At 42.1% G+C, this 18,458-nt stretch overlaps 3 protein-coding genes across 6 annotated transcripts in view; 1 reads left to right on the top strand and 2 right to left on the bottom strand.

Annotated features, from left to right (window-relative positions):
• The window catches only part of gpsm2 (G protein signaling modulator 2), a 94,574-nt gene extending 86,837 nt beyond the window's left edge, over positions 1-7,737 (bottom strand). The window contains exon 1 of the mRNA XM_077555958.1: positions 7,345-7,737. The gene's annotated coding sequence lies outside the window, so the exon portion shown is untranslated. The remainder of the gene's footprint in view (positions 1-7,344) is intronic.
• On the top strand, positions 269-8,428 carry LOC144042895 (fibronectin type III domain-containing protein 7-like). Its single transcript, XM_077555961.1, has 9 exons — positions 269-501; positions 740-1,003; positions 2,221-2,490; positions 2,563-2,823; positions 4,329-4,589; positions 4,724-5,014; positions 6,057-6,296; positions 6,372-6,413; positions 7,465-8,428. The coding sequence occupies exons 1-9, from the start codon at positions 282-284 to the stop codon at positions 7,770-7,772; spliced, it is 2,157 nt and encodes a 718-aa protein (XP_077412087.1). The 5' UTR covers positions 269-281; the 3' UTR covers positions 7,773-8,428.
• A 51-nt stretch (positions 8,429-8,479) lies between these two features.
• On the bottom strand, positions 8,480-18,395 carry prpf38b (pre-mRNA processing factor 38B). Of its 4 annotated transcripts, none has more exons than XM_077555965.1 (6): positions 18,190-18,395; positions 16,513-16,581; positions 15,670-15,821; positions 15,511-15,571; positions 11,064-11,299; positions 8,480-9,665 (listed from the first exon to the last, which is right to left on the bottom strand). In XM_077555965.1, the coding sequence occupies exons 1-6, from the start codon at positions 18,385-18,387 to the stop codon at positions 8,972-8,974; spliced, it is 1,410 nt and encodes a 469-aa protein (XP_077412091.1). In that variant the 5' UTR covers positions 18,388-18,395; the 3' UTR covers positions 8,480-8,971. The 4 variants fall into 4 exon arrangements, with proteins under 4 accessions (XP_077412091.1, XP_077412092.1, XP_077412094.1 ...); XM_077555966.1 differs by having other exon boundaries at positions 16,502-16,581; positions 18,190-18,258; XM_077555968.1 differs by lacking the exons at positions 15,670-15,821; positions 16,513-16,581; positions 18,190-18,395 and adding an exon at positions 13,544-13,602 and having other exon boundaries at positions 15,511-15,549.
• Between the last annotated feature and the right edge of the window lie 63 nt (positions 18,396-18,458).

Below are 18,458 nucleotides of genomic sequence, written 5' to 3'. Positions count from 1 at the left end.
ACCAAAAGCGTATTAGTCATCTCAGAGCTAAAGAGGACAGTGACCGACTTTTTCCGACCTCTGAGGAGGAGATGAGATCGGTGGACAAGATCGGTTTTATTTTAAGGGATCAGCCAAACACGGATGCCCCAAAATTAAGGAAATTGGGGCCGATCGATCGGTGCACCACCGATCTCAACCAAAATACTACCAATCATTTACATTTTTCATATTGACACGTGTGTATCTATGTGTTCCCAGCTCCATGCCCACCCCAAAATGTGAGCACCCAGCTCAACTGCATGTCCAATAACTTGACAGTTTCTTGGGACTCCGTTGGATATGCTGACTATTTTTTGGTGTGGGTAAGCGAGGACAATGTTGTCGGTGAGACCTTTAACACCACCAGCAACGAGTGTTCCACCGGTGACCTGAACTGCGGGAGTAGCTACACCGTCCAAGTCACAGCAGTCAAAGGAGATTGTCAGATCCAGTCCACTCACAACGACAGCATCTGGACAGGTATGGAACCTCGCCCCTAAAATGATTCCTTCCTTGCACAAGCCGCTCACCAAATTACCTACAACAAAATCTATATTTACCTGGTTACTTGATTAATCTGATAATCGGTAGAAAAATCGATTCTAAAAATGTTCAAATGTATGAAGTAAAAAGTGGAAACGAGCAGATACCTTGTATTTAGTTTCTTCCCACCAAAGTCATCCGGCCTTCCAGTTCAAAGCCCCTTTGGTCTCTGCAGCTCCCTGCCAGCCTCAGGGCATCCAAGGCAACCTGGACTGTGTGACCAATTCTGCTTGGATCTCATGGGACCCGGCCCTGGGTGCCGACTGCTACACTGTTTCGGCGATGGGGGACGACTACAGCACAGCCAACTGTACCACTTGGGCCAACACCACCTGCGAGGTGGAGGACCTGGCATGTGGCATTCTTTATAACTTTAGCGTGACGGCCAAGAACAGCCAGTGTGACAGTTATCTCAGCGCTACCATTGAATTGCAAACAGGTAAGAAATTGATTTTTTTTTTTTTTTTAATCACAGGCCAACTCATTAAAATTAGAATTATTTGCTGCTTTTATATTTAGGGCTTGGTCAAAGAGTTTACTGTAATCTTAATCTGTAAAGAAAATAACTATTCGACACAGTATGGATTTTGGGGGGGAAGAAAAACCTCAGCAAACAGACACACTTTAAAGGGGAAGTCAACTGTAAACAGTTTTTGACAATAATATGTTGTATGTGACCTTACTAGTCTAAACATATTATGAATAATATTACATTTGTGGAATATGAGTTATGCAGCAATATACAGCCATTTGTATCCATCTCAGCCGTTTTGCCACTTGCCGTCGACTGAAGATGACATCACAGTTGCTCAGGGCTCAGGCAACAACCAATCACAGTTTACCTGTTTTCTGAAGCCGAGCTGTGATTGGTTGTTACCTGAGAACTGAGCAACTATGATGTCATTTTACACATACAATATTAACCAGAATACCATATTTAGTAGGGGTGGTCATCTTTGACTGTCACACAATTCGATTCGATTCCGATTTTTGTGTCTGTGATTCGATTCAGAATCGGTTTTCCATTCCCAATTAATTTTTAATTCATATTGATTTGATTGATAATGATTTCCGCTTCAATTTATAGATGTGCAAAGAATTGTCATGATCTACTCCAGTCTGACTCGCTAATGCTAATTAGCGCGCTACTCGCAGCACTTTTACCACTCAAAAGAACGGCTATTCATACAAAATGCTTCAGGAATGTGTACAGAGATGCATGTTAAAATTACACACCGGCAAGTGCTCTTCCTACACTGCAAAAAAAACAACTTTTATTGGCATAACTTGATTGTGATTTTTTTCTTCTACTCTCTAATGAGGCTACAACTTAACAGTGTATCAGAATGCGCGGAACCACATTGCCTCTAAGTGGCCACATCGTGTACAACAATAAAGGCACACACAAACAAGGGCAAGACAGTATGAAATAATTTAAATGAAATCGATTTTGGGACATTTAAAATTGATTCTGAATCGTACTAAATAAGAATCGCGATTCTTATGAAAATCCATTTTTGGGCACACCCCTACATAGTATTGTCAAGATTTTTTTGTGGAGGGGGTTGACTTCTCCTTTAATACACGTCACAGACTAGCACATGTAGAGGTGGGGTCGCGAAGTATATGCATGACGTCAACCAGTCCCTCCCGCAGCCCCCTGCTCCCTCTCTGCCATCACGGCCATCCCTGAATGCCACCGCGGTTCCATCCTCGTCATCTGGGAGCTGGCGGAAGGCGGCGAGGGAAACACCGTTTACAACGCCACGGCCGAGGCCAGCGACCACACGTACCTGTCCTGCAATGGCACCGGCACCAACTGCACCCTACACGGGGCACAGTGTGGCCTCTACTACACCGTCATCGTTGCCGCTTCATCAGACCAGTGTAGCGGTCTGAGAAGTCCGCCGCATAGAATAAGCATGGGTACATACACACAGCACATTTCTTTTTGTAGTTTTGACAGAGCCAGTGAAATGTTGCCCGTCTTCTTTTTAGAACCGTGTCCACCAAGAGAGGTGCATGTCAGCGCCTGGTGTGAGGACCGCAGCGCCCTGGTGTCATGGACGCCCTCGCCAGTCGCCACCACCTACCATGCTGTCGCGATGGCTGCGGACGGGCACATGCATACCTGTGATGGCGCCGCCGCTAATTGTAGCTTGTCTGGGTTGCACTGTGACGAGTCGTACGCGGTGCACGTGACAGCCAGCCATGAAAACTGCACCAGCCAGGCCAGTCACAATGTTACTTTCAGCACGGGTACGTATACGTCATTCAGTAAATGGGACATTCCATGAAATCGGTGTCATTTGATTAGTGTAACTTTCTTAAGATAAACATTTTTACCTTTTTTGTCTTCTTCTGTAAATCACGTTGAATTACTCAAAATGTACATTGGCCCGTTTCAGTCAACTTGATTTGGTTTTATCGTAGTTAAAAGACTAGAACCAGATGTCGCAGTTAAACTCTGGAAACAGGATTGTCCCGTATATATTTAGCCTTCTGTCCCAACGGATTTTGCCAGCCACATCGTTTTGTCCTGTTTTTATGCAGGCTCCGTATTAGCGTCAAAGTTTTTGAATTGCGTCCACTCAGGAAGCTAATTGTTTGGGCCATGTGTGTGTCAAACACACGATTGTCATAGCGATTCATATGACGAATCTAACTAGCACGTCTAATCGCTAACAGCCGTGTTTTTGTCATACCGGAACTAGAACTAACTTCTTCCTGCTTCCAATAGCTGCCTGGACTCAGCAATAAAAGGTTGGCTAATGGCGAGTGCATTGATTGTTTAACGCTGTTGAACGGTCACCCAAGATAGCATTTAGCATTAGCTAAAGCAATAACACAACCACCAGTCACCAGATTGACTAGTGATTAAAATTGTTAGTAGTTCTTGGTGAGAATTGTTTGTATATTTGATTTTCAGTGAAATTGTACTGTGCCAGTTTTTCATTAGGAAAATCTGGTCACTAAATTAAACTCACTAAGGACTGGAAAATAACAGGAGTAGCATAGAATGAGCAAATACACAAAATATAGCCACATGGCATTATGCTAACAGTATGCTGATCACTGATCTGTATATACAGTATTACTGGATAGCCGATAGCCCATACACGCCCGCGCAAGCCGTTGAAGCCACAGGGCGGCCATCTTGCTCCTCCCATCTTGCAAGCAGACTACTGTATAAACTGTACGTATACTTACGGAATAGATTGGATTTATATAGCTTGTAGGCTCTTAGTGGACGGTTGGTATGTGCTGCTTTGAACACCCCCCTTTTTCTTTTCTCGCGCAGTTCCTTAGACCACCCAATATTAGATTTGGCAGAGGCATCTTTTTGTTGGATTACAGGTATAATTCTTTAATAAAAAATGTACAAGTTCCCTCCTGTAAACATCATTAAGTATATAATTTATGCATGTATTTAAGGCAAGTTGTAAAATGTCTGAAGTCCTCTTGTTTATGTTTAACAAATTTAAAACATCATAAAGAATGCTGTTTCTACTAAGTACTGTCTCAAATGTTCTCCAATTTCGATACTGTAAATGTTTCGGATCGTATGCCGACAAACGCTTCCTGGGAGTAGTAATATGGCGGAGCCGCGGCTTCAGATGTCTTGGCTTATCAGCTATCCAGTAATATATAGAGATCAGTGATGCTGATACAAAGTGCTAAAAAACAACATTTAAAAAACGAATTTAAGTAACAGGACTGTGGACAACAAATAATCTCTGATTCCTAATCTAAACCTTGCGCAGGTCCTTGTCAACCCGAGGGTCTCTCGGTGACCTTCCACTGCAGTAATCAGTCCGCAGAGCTCTCGTGGACCCCCAGCGACAATGCGGTGGACTACTACGGCTGCGCTCAGGCGTGGACCGGAGAGATGCTCTACTGTCACAGCACCGATCCCACTTGTACCATCCCCAATTTGGACTGCGGGACGCTTTATAACTTCAGCGTCCAGGCCTCGGACGGAACATGCAACAGCTCCGTCAGTGACCCCGTGCAAAAAGGAGCGGGTAATTACGAGATCTCATGAAATTGCACGGTGAAAGAATAACACTCAAGTCATGTCAGAACAGATCAAATTGTTAATATATTGATCCAGGCATGTGAAAACGGTTGCTAAGGAAAGTTCTCCCCTCATTTTCAGCCCCGTGTCCTCCGGACGTTGTCGAGGTGCAGCCGATGATGATGTACACGAAGATCCAGACATTGCGATTCACCTGGACGGATACGAGCTGCGCGGACACCGAGTACCTGCTGAGGTTGTCGGGGAACCTGCTGGGAAACAGCCGGGCCCGGTTTGAGGTGTCGTCCTATTGGACAAACATGACCTCGTTCGAGATTCCGCTTCCCTGCGGTTCGTACTACATGGCCACGGTGGAGAGCAGGAACGCGGCTGGAACCGGCAACCAGTCTGTGCCTCTTAACGATACAACAGGTAGAACGTCTATATTGGCTTCAGTGGACACTTCATTAGGTACACTGCACTCAAATCCAATAGAGTAACTGTTTACATTTAAGAATTCTTACTTTACTAAGACCAGAGTTGGTCTTTTTACACAATTTTTTCCGGTCCGTCGTTTTTTAAGTCGAACCAAACTGTAATTATTTTTGTTCTATTCTTCTACTGTAACTTTTTCATCTCGTTAGAATACTCTGCAAAAAAAAAAAAAAAAAAAAAGACAGAACTCACCAGCATGAAGTGAATGTCATGGGATCCATACACCGGCGAATGTTTGCAATAATCGTCAGATGTCGTTCTTTAACGAGTCAATTTCTACTTTTCATTTACGGTAATGTATTCATGCATTAAAAAAAAAGTGATGTCACAATCCTGATGGAGGGGATTAAACGCTCCTATGTACATGCCAACACCAAATTGCCAATCCAACACATTTTGTCAGCATAATACACACTCGCCTGTCTAAGGTCTCAGTGGACTGTTCCATTGCTGCAGACTGGTAAAGTCCACTAAAAACTTTTCCTTGCGTAAACAAATCTAAATATTTAACCTAACCAGCGTACCGTATTCTCTGCCAAAATGGCATTCAATGACTGCTCACAGTGTAAGAAATCTTAAATTTTTAAAAAAATGCCAGTGGGCTTGCTAAAAGTCAACCAGGTCATAAAAATCAGCAAAAATCTTGTTGTTGTTTTTTTTGTTTTCCAAAAACATTGAAAAAGAACATTGAAAAAAGGCTCATATTTACTGTATTATCGTGACAACGTTACTTTTTCTTCTCAAAATGGCAAGTTTTTATTTCAAACGGCATTTAGGGGAACACCTGGTACGTACTTATGTTTACTTTGTGTTAGAAAAATGGCTTTCCTGGACTTAAAAACTCTGTGAACACCTGTGAAGTGTACATAATGAAGTGTGCCATAGTCATAACAAGTGACTAAGTGAGATTTTAGAAGCTCAAATATCATTTCTTACAACCCCCCCCCCCCCCTCCACCACCACCTCCCCCTCCCCCCAGCTCCATGTCAGCCGACCATGGTGCTGTACAGTAGCAACGACTCAGTGGCCAAAGTTTCCTGGAGCCCGTCTGTGTTTGCCACCACGTACACGGTCTACAAGCACAACATCTCACTCGGCTCCTGGCTGTGCACCACCAGCGGACTGTCCTGCTTTCTGCTCGCCAACACCGCCCATTCAGACCTGCTGGTCACGGCCAGCAACTCCGCCGGGGAAAGTCACGGCGCGACCGTCGAGAGTGGTAGGAGCTGACGTGGATTTAAAACTATCGTTTCAACAAATCACTTTGCAGGTTCTCATTCAGCTTTCTCTTTAGTGGTGCCACACGAAGTCAGAAAAAGAGACGTCAGTGGGAGTGGTAAGTTATTTGTCCTGTTGAGCTAAAAGCCAACTTTTGTCCTGTGGCCTAAATCGCGCCTTAGCAAAAGCTATCAGTCTCAAACTTACCCAGTCCTTCAAGCGTCAGTTGGGTCTAAAATGCTAGCCTGGCAATAGCCAGATTGATTCTGCTTCACTCAGGGAATTCTCCACAAAATCGGTCTGGGACTGCTCCGCCTTGATTTGCTCGAGAAAGGCGGGGCATGCTTTACAACACTTCGAGCTGATTGGACGAAGCAGAATCGTGCGCACGTCTACGTAACTTTTGTTTTCAACCAATCACAGCAAAGGATTAAAATGTCGTCATCAACATGTGACTGTTGTGACTAGCTGACATCATGGCGTTGAGTTTATGTTGTCGGTTTAGCAATGTTGATATGCGGATACCAAAGACGAATTCAGCGAGAACGGAATTAATTGCAGCGTCCACAAATTCGTCCACCGGTGTCGCCATGTTGGGTTGTATTTGTATTTGGGGGCGGGATATGCAGCTGTGACGAAAACAAGAAGCGCCGAAGCCTTGGGAATGAACAAACCAAGCATGGCGACAACGGTGGACGCTGCAATTAACTCTGTCCTCGCTGAATTAGTCTCTTGTATCCGCATATCATCGTTGCAAAACCGACAACATAAACTCAACGCCATGACATCAACTAGTCACAACAGTCGCATGTCGGTGACGACATTTTCATCCTTTGCCGTAATTGGTCAAAACGAAAGTTAGGTAGACGTGCACACGATTCTGCGATTCGTCCAATCAGCTCGGAGTATTGTACAGCAAGCCCCGCCTTTCCCGAGCAAATCAACGCCGAGCAGTCTCAGACTGATATTGTGGAGAACTCCCTCGAGTCAAGCACAAATCAATATCGGAGTAGTGCCAAAACACACACACACAAAAACAAATCGCTTACCTCTTCTGGACGGCGGTGGCCGAGTTTGAAGGCTTTTGACTCGGCAAAAATGGAGTTGGCCCACTCTAGTTGTCTGCTGTTTAAAGTCTAAACATGTATCTTCTCCCCTGCTCCTTTCAGGAGGCCATTCTGCTCCGATATTACACATCTTGCAACCGACCGATTTAACGGCCGTGGTCGAGTGGCCCCAAGACGCCGCCGCCGCCGCCGCCGACGACGTCGCTTACAAACTGGTGATTACGCAGCTGCGCTGCGACTCGGAGTTAGCCGAGGTGCTGACGGTCATCGGGCAAAGCTACATCCTCACTGACCTGAGCCCCAGTTCCACTTATTGCCTCACCGTGTCTACCATGAACGAGACTGTGATTGGACCCGAGTCGGAATGTGTGTGTTTCAACACAGGACAACCCGCCAGTCATCGTAAATAACGCCACATTTCCACACGCGACAGGCTTGATCATAATGTGACAAATCAAATCAACACGCGACACGTTTTAGACCTAGTAGCACACAGGAAACTTTTTTTGGGGCACTTGGTACACTATATGGGCAAAAGTATTGAAATGAGTGAATACATTGATTAATCATTCAATTTATTCATCCCTATATAGGGATTGAATTTTTTTAAACACAAGTCACTAAAAAGTCATGTAGGCATTTTGTAGTGAACAATGAAGTCCACTCCACTATAGCAAAAACTATATTATACACTATGAAAGGTTATTTAAATCATGTGTAATTTCACACTTGATGTGTAACCCAATCTTCGTATACAAGCAGTTCAATTTTGTCACCTTAAATTAAACTATTGTCCATATAGTGTATTTTAACTGACAATATCTTGGTAGAGTGCTGATTGTAACAATGCCTTTTTATACCACAAACAAAAAAAACACTTTCATTGTTGCTTATTGGCTGAGGTTTTATACTGTTGGGGTTCTGTCTATTCACTTACATAATTCATGCATTTTCTTCTCCTAAATGGTGACGAATCAGCAATTGTTCAAATCTTCAGTGTTTCATCTAAATGTATATTGATAAAAATGAATATTTTCAGTATGTTCTAATAAAAATATATCTATTACCATTCAGTGTCCTTTCTTTCCTGCACATTGACAGAAAAATAGATGCACAATTTGCACATTATTCATAAAAGTGTATTTATTAGAAAACAAAATGCAACAGAGCGACAACCCAGACACATGACAAGCAGGGGTCTCAGCTGAACCCTTTGCAGACTCTACTTGAAGGGATTAAAACATTCTCAGGTGGTCTACAGAATCAGGAACAGAATCGGGTTTTTTTGCATTGACATTTTTTTTCCCCCTTTAAACCAACAATAGCATTTAAGCTAGGCCTGACTGTTCCCACCACATGAATGAATGCAACTCCTGCCACTGATGTGTAGACGAGTCTCTGAAACATGAGATTATATACAAAAATCAAATTTTCCAGGGGCCGAAATAATGAACCGTACAAAATTAAAACTCCACCTTTCCAATGTCAAGTGAACACTAACGACGGCCTACGAGGACGCGAAAGAGACAAAAAGCAAACAACGATTCCGGGTGACATTCGGTCTGAGACAAAACGTGGATAGAAAAAAAAGAACATGTGAGAATTGACATTACTCGACGCTGGGACTTCTCCGTCGGTCTCCGAGTTTGCCGTGGTCGTTACTGGCCTCTCTCGGGTGATGGCTCCTCTCGCCGCTGCGACTGCGTTTGTGCGAGCGCTGCTCCCCGTCGCGTTCCTTCTCCCTGCTGTGGCTGCCGTCGCGCTTCCTGCTCTTCTCCTCGCCGCCGCCGCCGCCGCCGCCGCTCTTGTGCCGCCTCTCGCCGCTGCGACTGCGGCTGGACTTCTTGGCCTTGCGCTCGTCTCGGTGTCGCTCCCTGTCGTCTTTGTGCCTCCTGTCGTCGCCTTCCCCCCCTTTGCTCTTCTTCTCCCGGGACCTGTCCCTCTCAGCCGCTCGCTCCCGGTGGTGGTCCCGCTCCTTCCGCTTGCTCCTGTCGTCGCCTCCGTCTCGCTCCTTTTCTTTGCGTTCGCTCCGTTTGTCCCGGCTGCCGCTGCGGCTCCTTCGCCGCTCGCGTCGATCCTGGTGGTTTCGTTCGGCGCTGCGGGATCGTCTCCTCTCCCTGTCCGCCCGGTCCTTGTCGCGCTCCCTGTCGCGCTCCCTAGCGTCCCTCTCCTTCCTTTGACGTTCCCGCTCCCTCTCCAGCTCGCGGTCGTAGCTGGGGCCGTGGCGGTCTCGCTCGCGGTGGTGACTGCGGCTCCTCGACCGCTTTGGGGAGCGTCGGGGGCTTGGTGTCCGCCTGGGCGACCTGGGAAGAACACCGGCAATAATGACAATGCAAAAAAAATGAGGGCCGTCAGGTGATTCAAACTTTTAATCGTAACGAATCGCATGACATCAATAGTTACTCACAATTAATCACAAATTTTATATCTGTTCTAAATGTACAATAAAAAATTTTTTTTCTAAATGCTCTTGTTAACATAGAAGTGGGGAAAAAATTAACTAATAGAAATATGGCTGCATCTTTAGTCATTGATACAGTAATTTCATAATAATTAATCAACTTGAGTAAAAATGATGATGTACTGTACTGTAAATTCATTTTTTCTGCCACTAGATGGCATAATTGCATTTGTAAGAAAGAAGGTGACAGCTCAGCAATCTAATCTTTAACATGAAGTAACTTGGGAAATTCTGCACACTTTTAAAACTGTAAAATACAACTTACCCCAGTCTCCAAAAATACATGCATTATTATTACTGCTAAATTTTCATGTGGTCCTGTTGTTTGCTATGCGCTGCGACTGGAATTCCCCCACTACAGGCTTTCCAAATAAGGGTCAGTCATTAATCACGTGTTAAAAAAATTGGTGGCATTAAAGGCACTTTAAATCCAAACTCAAAATTAACGCACTAATTTTGAAACCCCTACAAAAAGTTCACAAACTCTAAGAAATGCCTTAGTCGCTGAGGGCTCTTGATAGTTAGTGTTAATATTATCACATTTTGACATTTAGTCTCACTTTTAGTCCAGTTTCAATCACACTTGTTAGCTTTTTCATCAAAATTAGTCAACCTCATTTCGGATCTAAAACTATTTGACACAAAATGCTCTCTCATCTTTGAAACAATTATATATATATAAAACAAATAATCAATTTATAGATTTGCATCGGGATTAATCGGTATCAAATCGAATCGCCAGGTACTAGGCAATTCACACCCCTAAACACAATAGTGTCTTTATTAAAATTTGTTTCAATTAAATATGTTGAACTGACAATATGCCGACTTAAAGCTTAGTTTCCACCATAATAAATACTTTTTTTTTTATGCACATAATTGCCTGATCTTAATCTTACAGCTACGCAATGAATGGAAACGTTAAACATTAAATAAAGTGCAGTGAACAGTTTCTGAGTGGTTCTTTTCTCCCACTTGCATTTCATTCCTTCTTCTGATTGCCATTTATGAATTTTTGTCACTGTGTTGTTTTCGTTTTAGTCCTTGACGAAATGTCAATCAATTTAGTTATCGTCATCGCCTCAATGAATGGCCTCTATTTTAGTTTTTGTTTCATTTTCATCATTAAAAAAAAAAAAATGACGAACATTTTTCGGCGACAAAAATATCACTGATTGTTAGAAATTGAAGTAAAAACAACAGTTACTCCTCCCCAGTTTGAAACTATCGTCTAAATTACCTGGAGCGCCGACGTTCGCCTTGTCGCCCCGGCTCGTCAAAGGCCTGCTCTTCCTCCTGCGGCTCCTTCTGAATCACCTTCCGAGGCCTGCTCTTCATCTGCTGGTCGATGCTCTTCTGCACGGGCACGGGGATGCGCGGGAACAGGGTGGAGAACCACTCCAGCTTGGTGAGGAAGGAGCGCAGCATCTCGCCGACTGTCATCACGCAGCCTCCGCCCGCCTTCACGTCCAGCTCCTGGAATCAAACGGTGGCGGGGGGCCGACAGGAAATGGCTTAACGCGGCGGCAGGTACGTTGCGTCATTGTTGCATCAACTCAAAAAGGCAATATGTGATGGCCAAGTACTGAGCCTTCACCTCTGTTCATCTAGCTTAATCTCTCTAATCAAATGTGTCTGCCTTTACTTTTAAACAGGTGCAAGTATCACACATACAGTCCCTTGCAAAAGTATTGGAACGGCAAGGTCAATTCCTTTATTTTTGTTGTATCGTGGAGATATTTAGGTTTTAGATAAAAAGTTCAGAATTCAAGATTTGATTTCATAGTACAACTCGGAACAGAGACTGATGGCTGTTTCTAGATACTTAGGGGTTGCCTTTTTATATTTATTGTTAAACATTAGATAATGCTTGTTTTTGGCTTTGATTTTATCTGGGAAAAACGCATTCGCTTTTAACAAAACATGAGGACCAGTGAGCTGTCTATGGGAGGAAAGCAAACTACGTCGGGGGGATAACTGAACTTTAAAGTCCATACGGACCCTTTTTTTTAACACATGCTGTGGACCAGAGGTGGGCAATCTCGGTCTTCGAGGGCCGGAGTCCTGCAGGTTTTGTAGGTTTCTCACTTCCAACACAAGCTGATTCCAATCAACAGGATCGTTATCAGGCTTATGCAGAGCTTGCTGATGAGCTGATCATATATCAGCTGTGTTGGAGAAGGGCAACACGCAAAACCTGCAGGACTCCGGCCCTCGATGCCCACCTCTGCTGTGGACAGTAAATTAGTGAGTTCATTGTAGCTAACAGGAAGCTCCACTTGTTTACTCATGGACTATTGCTATTGAAGCATCGTCTCTAAGTGACTATTAAGACACCGTTGCATGTGTAATGTAGATTTAACGTAATCCCTAGCGCGCTAATGCTAATTGCGATTGCTAACTGTTTAGCACAGGCTAATCTTGTTGGTGTTTAATAATGCTCATGCACAGAAGGTAACTGTTCGTTATCTTAATAATTAAGAATTGATCTTAATTATTTGTATCTTCTGTACACGAGCATTGTTAAACACAAACAAAATGAGCCATTGCTAAACGGTTAGCAATCGGGATTGGCATAGTGCACTAGTTATAGCCACTCAATATAACTCGTGACAAAAACATAATAATTTAAATTATATATAATTTAAATTATCATCATTATATCAGGGATGTGATTTGACTAAAGTGAAATTATCTGAAAATTTAGCCGGGGGTCTGGGGGCCGCTGGCACCCAGCTAGGTCCAGGGCAGTGCCCAGTGGGGGGGGGGGAGCATGAACAAATAATTATATCATGACCAAATGAAAAGTAACTCATATTAGAGCATACCACAAATGTCTTTGTTATAGCAGAAGATGTTATCTGTCGGAGTCATGTGCATACACAATGAACTACTAAAAAATAAATAAATAAATAAATAAATAAAAAATCGATTTTTTGGGGGGGGGGATAAAAAAAGCGGAATTCCGCGAATTAGCGGAAAAATCACATCCCTGTTATTTATATATATATATATATATATATATATATATATATATATATATATATATATATATATAGATAGATAGATAGATATGGTGGGCGATTATTTGGCAGAAAAAGTAAAAGGATACTCTATTTAAAAAAATATATACGATAGTGACAGTCCTAAAGCAAACCATTTTGAAGCTGAGAGAAGAGTTGAAAAGTGGGTGGCTTCAAACAAAAGGTGCTCCGTCTCTAGTTGTTTTACACATCTAGATAGAAATAATATGAAATAGAAGCTGGAATTCTGGAATTGCTCTGAAACGCAAATGTCTTCAGTATACAACAAAAGCAAGAGAACTGACCTTGCAGTTCCAATACTTTTGGAAGGGACTGTAGTTTGGCTCATCTAAGCTGTCTAGCGGACATCTGTACTCGCACAGTGCGCATTGGTGATGGTAAAACCTTAACAGATTACAGATACACCCCATCTTCCTCACCACAAAATATTTGCCCCTACTTTTGGAAATTGAGTGTAGATGAGGCGAGTAATCTGACTACATTGAGCTCCGTCCTCACAGTGCTAAAATGAGGGAGAACGAAACATGAGCTGCCTCCTCATTCCTTCCCTCTTCAGCATAATGGGAGTCTCGTGGAGCTTGTGACGTGACGGGCGGGCCACAGTGGAAGCACAGATGTGAGCGCTTTAAATGGTCGTTAACTTGGTAATGGTAGAGAACAGCCGCTTTGCACTCACACACGCAAACCAACAGTGCTGAGATACACTATCCAATTCACCTGCAGCACAATGGGCATCTAAAGAAAACAAACAGGGGAATTAACCAGTTGTATAGGATTAGGAATTAAGAGAGATATGTCAATATTTCATTTAAGTAGAATGCAAAAAGCAAAGGAGGCCTGGTTGCACACCTGAAATCAAACACGTACACCGAGCACATCATGAGGTACAGTTGAACAATTTAATGACATCTAAAATGAGAGCTAGAGCAAATAGTTTGACTCTAATGATAAAAATGCATATTTTTGATCGACATCAGAGTTTATTATGGTCTTTTGGATTTTCAGTGGTGTAAAATTGCTAAAACTGTTACACTGACAGTCACAGTAGGGATGCAGCTATCAAATGTGTTTACAATTTATTATTCGAACGATTAATTGCGTCATCACAAAAATAAATTTCAAACATATTAACAGCCGGCCGCTAACCTGAGCTTACAACAGCCAACGCCATACTCTTATTTGCTGACTCCCACGTCACTCACCAGGCCAGGCCACACCTTTTAAAGCCACATACACTCAAAGTCACAGATATGGCGAAGACCTTGGAGATGGCGACCCCTTGTGGCATCAATACCACCACATCACATTCATGTTTAACTCATTTGAACCCAAAAACGTATAAATATGTTTTTTAATACTTTGTCATTCACGCCGAAAAACCTATTTATACTTTTTTTTTTTAAATATGTTTTTAATATGTTTAGGCATACATAAGGCTTTGATACATCTTCTGACATGAAGCGGTCGCTTGAAGCAATGGTAGTTATTACAAAAACGGGCAGCAAGTGGCAGCAGAGTATAAGAGATCAACCAGGGCCGTGTTACAACAAGCACTTTTTGCCAGCGTTTTCAACAGGTTTGTGAATAACGATGAAACTTGGCTATATTCTAATGCTAATTGCTGCAAAACGGAAACAGTTACAAATATACTTTATTTTCCTGATGAAAGAAGAGACTCTCATCTTTCTTTTCGTAGGTTCCATGCTTTTATAGCAATGGAACAGAATATTCCGTGGACCTTGCAAAACCAGTCAAAATCCAGTAAAACAGCCGGGAGTGAAGTGGGTTGCTTGAGTGAAAATGGCCGGGAGTGAATGAGTTAACTAGCTAACCGGTAGCAAGTGTTCATGGTAAATGCTTGGCTGTAGCAGCTTGTGGATAAATGCGTTACGTGTTTATTATTGTTTGTTCAAAAAAAGTTCACCGGCGGGTAACTATTTTTTGTTTGGTGGTATTTGGTGTAAAATGCTTGACAACCACTATTACATGTAATATTAAAACTTTTGGGGGTAAAGTGACTTTTGTTTTTGTTAGCTACAATCATCAAAATTACAAATGATCATATATTCACTCTTTTTACTCAATTGTTGTTGGTTTTTTTAATTGAACTACTGGGAAAAAAAGGCAATTTATTGAGATGCACCTATAAAGCGCATTGACTAACACATGACAACATTTTTAGTTCAGTTATTTACTTGAATCTCATTCAGATTGTTCAACTACACCTTTCAAAGTGCCCAGTGAGTGCAATAACATTGCTACACAATAAAGCTTTGAATGTGTGCAGCAATACAATTGCCAATTACAGAAACGTCTTTTGTGCAACTAGTCCTGGTCAAATCTTGACAAAAGCATATGGACATGCCTTAAAAAAAAGTATACATGACTAGTAAAAGATGTACTCTGCATTATTTAAGGTACTTACCCTGACAACAACCAGCAGCGTGGAAGTGAGCAAGTAACCTAGCTAGTCGGGTTTAGAGGACAAAACTGCGGATAATTAAGCCAAATGAAGGCAAAGGTGAAAAATCAGCTATGCGCATCACAGCAGGAGATGGGGTGGCGGTCACTTTCAAATGCATGGTTTGCACGTGTTTATTGGGGGGAAATAGAAACATGAAAGTATTACCAGGTGTGACATACCTCCTCATCATCCATGAAGCCGTCATACCAGTCAATTAAATCGGCTGGGGGCTGCGTGTATCTAAATAGGTCCCAAGAGAAGGTCAAAATCAGATACTCGAGTATTTGTGTTGTGCACAACAGCAATGACTGGGGAAAAAAAAAAAAAAAAAAAAGTACCGTATGTACATGAAGCCAAGTGCTCGGATGTACGGCGAGTCCGTGTGCGTGATGAGGCCCATCAGCTGCTTGCGTGTCAGCTTGAGCGTAAACAGTTTGTAGAGGAGACAGAAGGCCGTCGACACAATGCCACCCGTGCCAACTCCACGAACCTGGAGGGGATCGAGTCAACAACATCTATAGGCTACATCATGCCACACTTACACTCAGTAATGTCCACTAATGAGCACTTGGGTTCAAAAGTTTGGGATCACTCAACTTTATTTGAGGACTTAACAAAGCCAAAACTTTGATTTCAATTTTCAATGTATCGCAACAATCAGAAATATCTTGGTGCCTTGATTTAAGAGGGTCACTCAATAAAAAGCACCTCAAACCGTCTTTCCAGATTATAGAAACAAGTTGCAACATATTTTTAGTAAGACATAAGCACTAGTGCTTCATGAAAACAATTCAGTTTTGTTTAATTTAACAGTAACTTCAACTGGGAGTGCCAATAAATATCTCGAGGCAAGCAGCCTCGCTAAAATCAAATGTTTACTATCTGCTAATCGCTATGACATCTGCTTTAAAAAAATAAATTAAAAAAAACGACCAGTGACAGTCAGGTCACTCTTAATCCAAGGCACCTCTGCACACTGTGTACAGTCTAGACATTATTAATGTGGTTACAAATATTCACTGCCCCAAACTTTTAACTTGTTTTGCGAAACAATGACTGAACTGTTTATAAGTGGAAGTCTATTCAACTCAGTGATAATATCCTATAATGTCAGGGAGGCGAGGGAGGACTACAAGAAGGTTAAGGATGGGGAAAAGAAAAAGCACGTACTTCTCACTTACCCCTCCGCACATTCCAGTCTGACCTGCAGTCTTTCTGCTTCCTTTCTCCCATGGCTCAACATGAGTCACCTGCATTGAGGCACAATTAGCAGGTTAAGGAACGATTACGCAAATTAATTCTGATATTAGAGTAGTCTATTTTGTCGACAATCATTTAAAAGTAAATAATGGTTAGACATTGGTGCCAGCTCGGCCCAAAATTTAGGTACGAGAAGAAATGCTGATGACCATTTTCTGTCAGATCACTGTTACGCAAATGCGCTGGCTGAGCTACTTACTCAGTCTAATAAAAACAACTTGATTTTCACTCACAATTCCCCGCCACATATCTAGTTGGAAAACCCCATCACCTCATTTTTTTTTTGTTTTCAAATCAGTTGACACCTGCCTCTGCCTTAAAGAACATCTATGTAGGAATTAGGAGTTCTGTGAAAAACTGGTCTTGATAAGCGGAATATTAACAATTATCATCATACAATTTGGAGGTGTGAAGATTACGCCCCACAATACATAATACATTAAGGCTGCTTATTTTGCAACATTAAAAAATGTATTGCTTTCAGTAGATACTAAAAATGTAATTCATTTAAGTACGTTAAATGTCATATTAATATTGATATCGCAATATTTAACAGCCATATCACATACGGCATGTTTTTCAATATCGTGCAGCACTAGTTTGCAGGGCAAGCGATGCTGTTGAAACGTCACGGTATTGACACACAGACTTTTAGAAACACACGCAATTTTGGCCTGTATGAGCTTATTGGTGGATATTTTTAAATCAAGCGGGTCAGACAATCAGAGAAGGGTTTTTTTCAAGTTGCAGACAAATCAAAAGAATTGAGGAGATATGTTGAAAAATATTGTTTTATTATTATTGGCCTAATTTAATTTAGAATTTCTGCATGTGAAAGCACCCTTAAATAGCCCCCACACACACAAAAAAAGTACTCTCGATTTTCCTGGAACCAATCATCTTTTTTATCAAATTCTTGGTCATTTGTACTCAAGTTGAAGTGGCCATTGCATTCAGACTCCGCTTCCTGTTAATTTTTTAAAGGTATCAGCAATTTTTATTTTAAACAAAAATAAAAAACTAGCAGTTTCTTTATTAATGAAGATCTCAATAACTTTTATGTAATTTTAAAGGGTTTCCCCAGCTATTTCCGATGGATACCGTTTATTTAAGACTAGAGCAACTTCTTCACATAGCTACCAAGTTTTCCTAAATGCTGATACTAGTGTAAGTAGGGTTTTATTTTCCACTCGATACAAGTTTTGGAAGAACAAAACCTTGCCAACAAGACGAGAAAAAAACATGATTTAATCTTGATACTAGTGTGGACTATTTTGAACTAATTACATCACTTAAAACTAAACTCTGATTGTTCTCTCATTTAAAATGCGGATGCTCGACGGCAGCATACACTTACTTTGTTAGCAGTTAGCTTCAAACGATAGCATAATATTTATATAATTAGGAGGCGTTGCGTTGTTAAAAAAATTATCACACAAATATCCAGTGTTTCAAATTCAAATCATGTAATACATAAGAGACTCGCTAACACTTCCCTAGAGCTACTCGAATCGTAGGAGTTGTTAGCGACACGCTAGCCTAGCCTAGCCAGCTGCGGTTAGCCAACTAGCACGAAAATTAGCATCGACCAACGTTACCTTGAAATAGATTTCGTCTACAACTTCGTGGTACGTCTTGAGTTCATACAGCTGAACTTTGAAATACGGCGAGGACAGGACATTGGTAAGAATCATCGGATTGAGGTTCATAGTCTTCTCGTTGCCCCACAGGGGCAGTACGTTGCCATGTTTTCCGGACGCAGGCTTGCTCACGGCCTGGCTCCCCATGTTAGCCATCGTGGCTAAATCCCGCGACGCCGAGCTTTTTAAGTACGGTTAGCCTCCTTTCGTTTACAAATCCATCTGTT

This window comes from Vanacampus margaritifer, chromosome 2, assembly GCF_051991255.1.
Source record: "Vanacampus margaritifer isolate UIUO_Vmar chromosome 2, RoL_Vmar_1.0, whole genome shotgun sequence".
In the NCBI taxonomy this organism is placed as follows: Eukaryota; Metazoa; Chordata; class Actinopteri; order Syngnathiformes; family Syngnathidae; genus Vanacampus; species Vanacampus margaritifer.
This window is presented reverse-complemented; position numbering and strand designations above follow the sequence as displayed.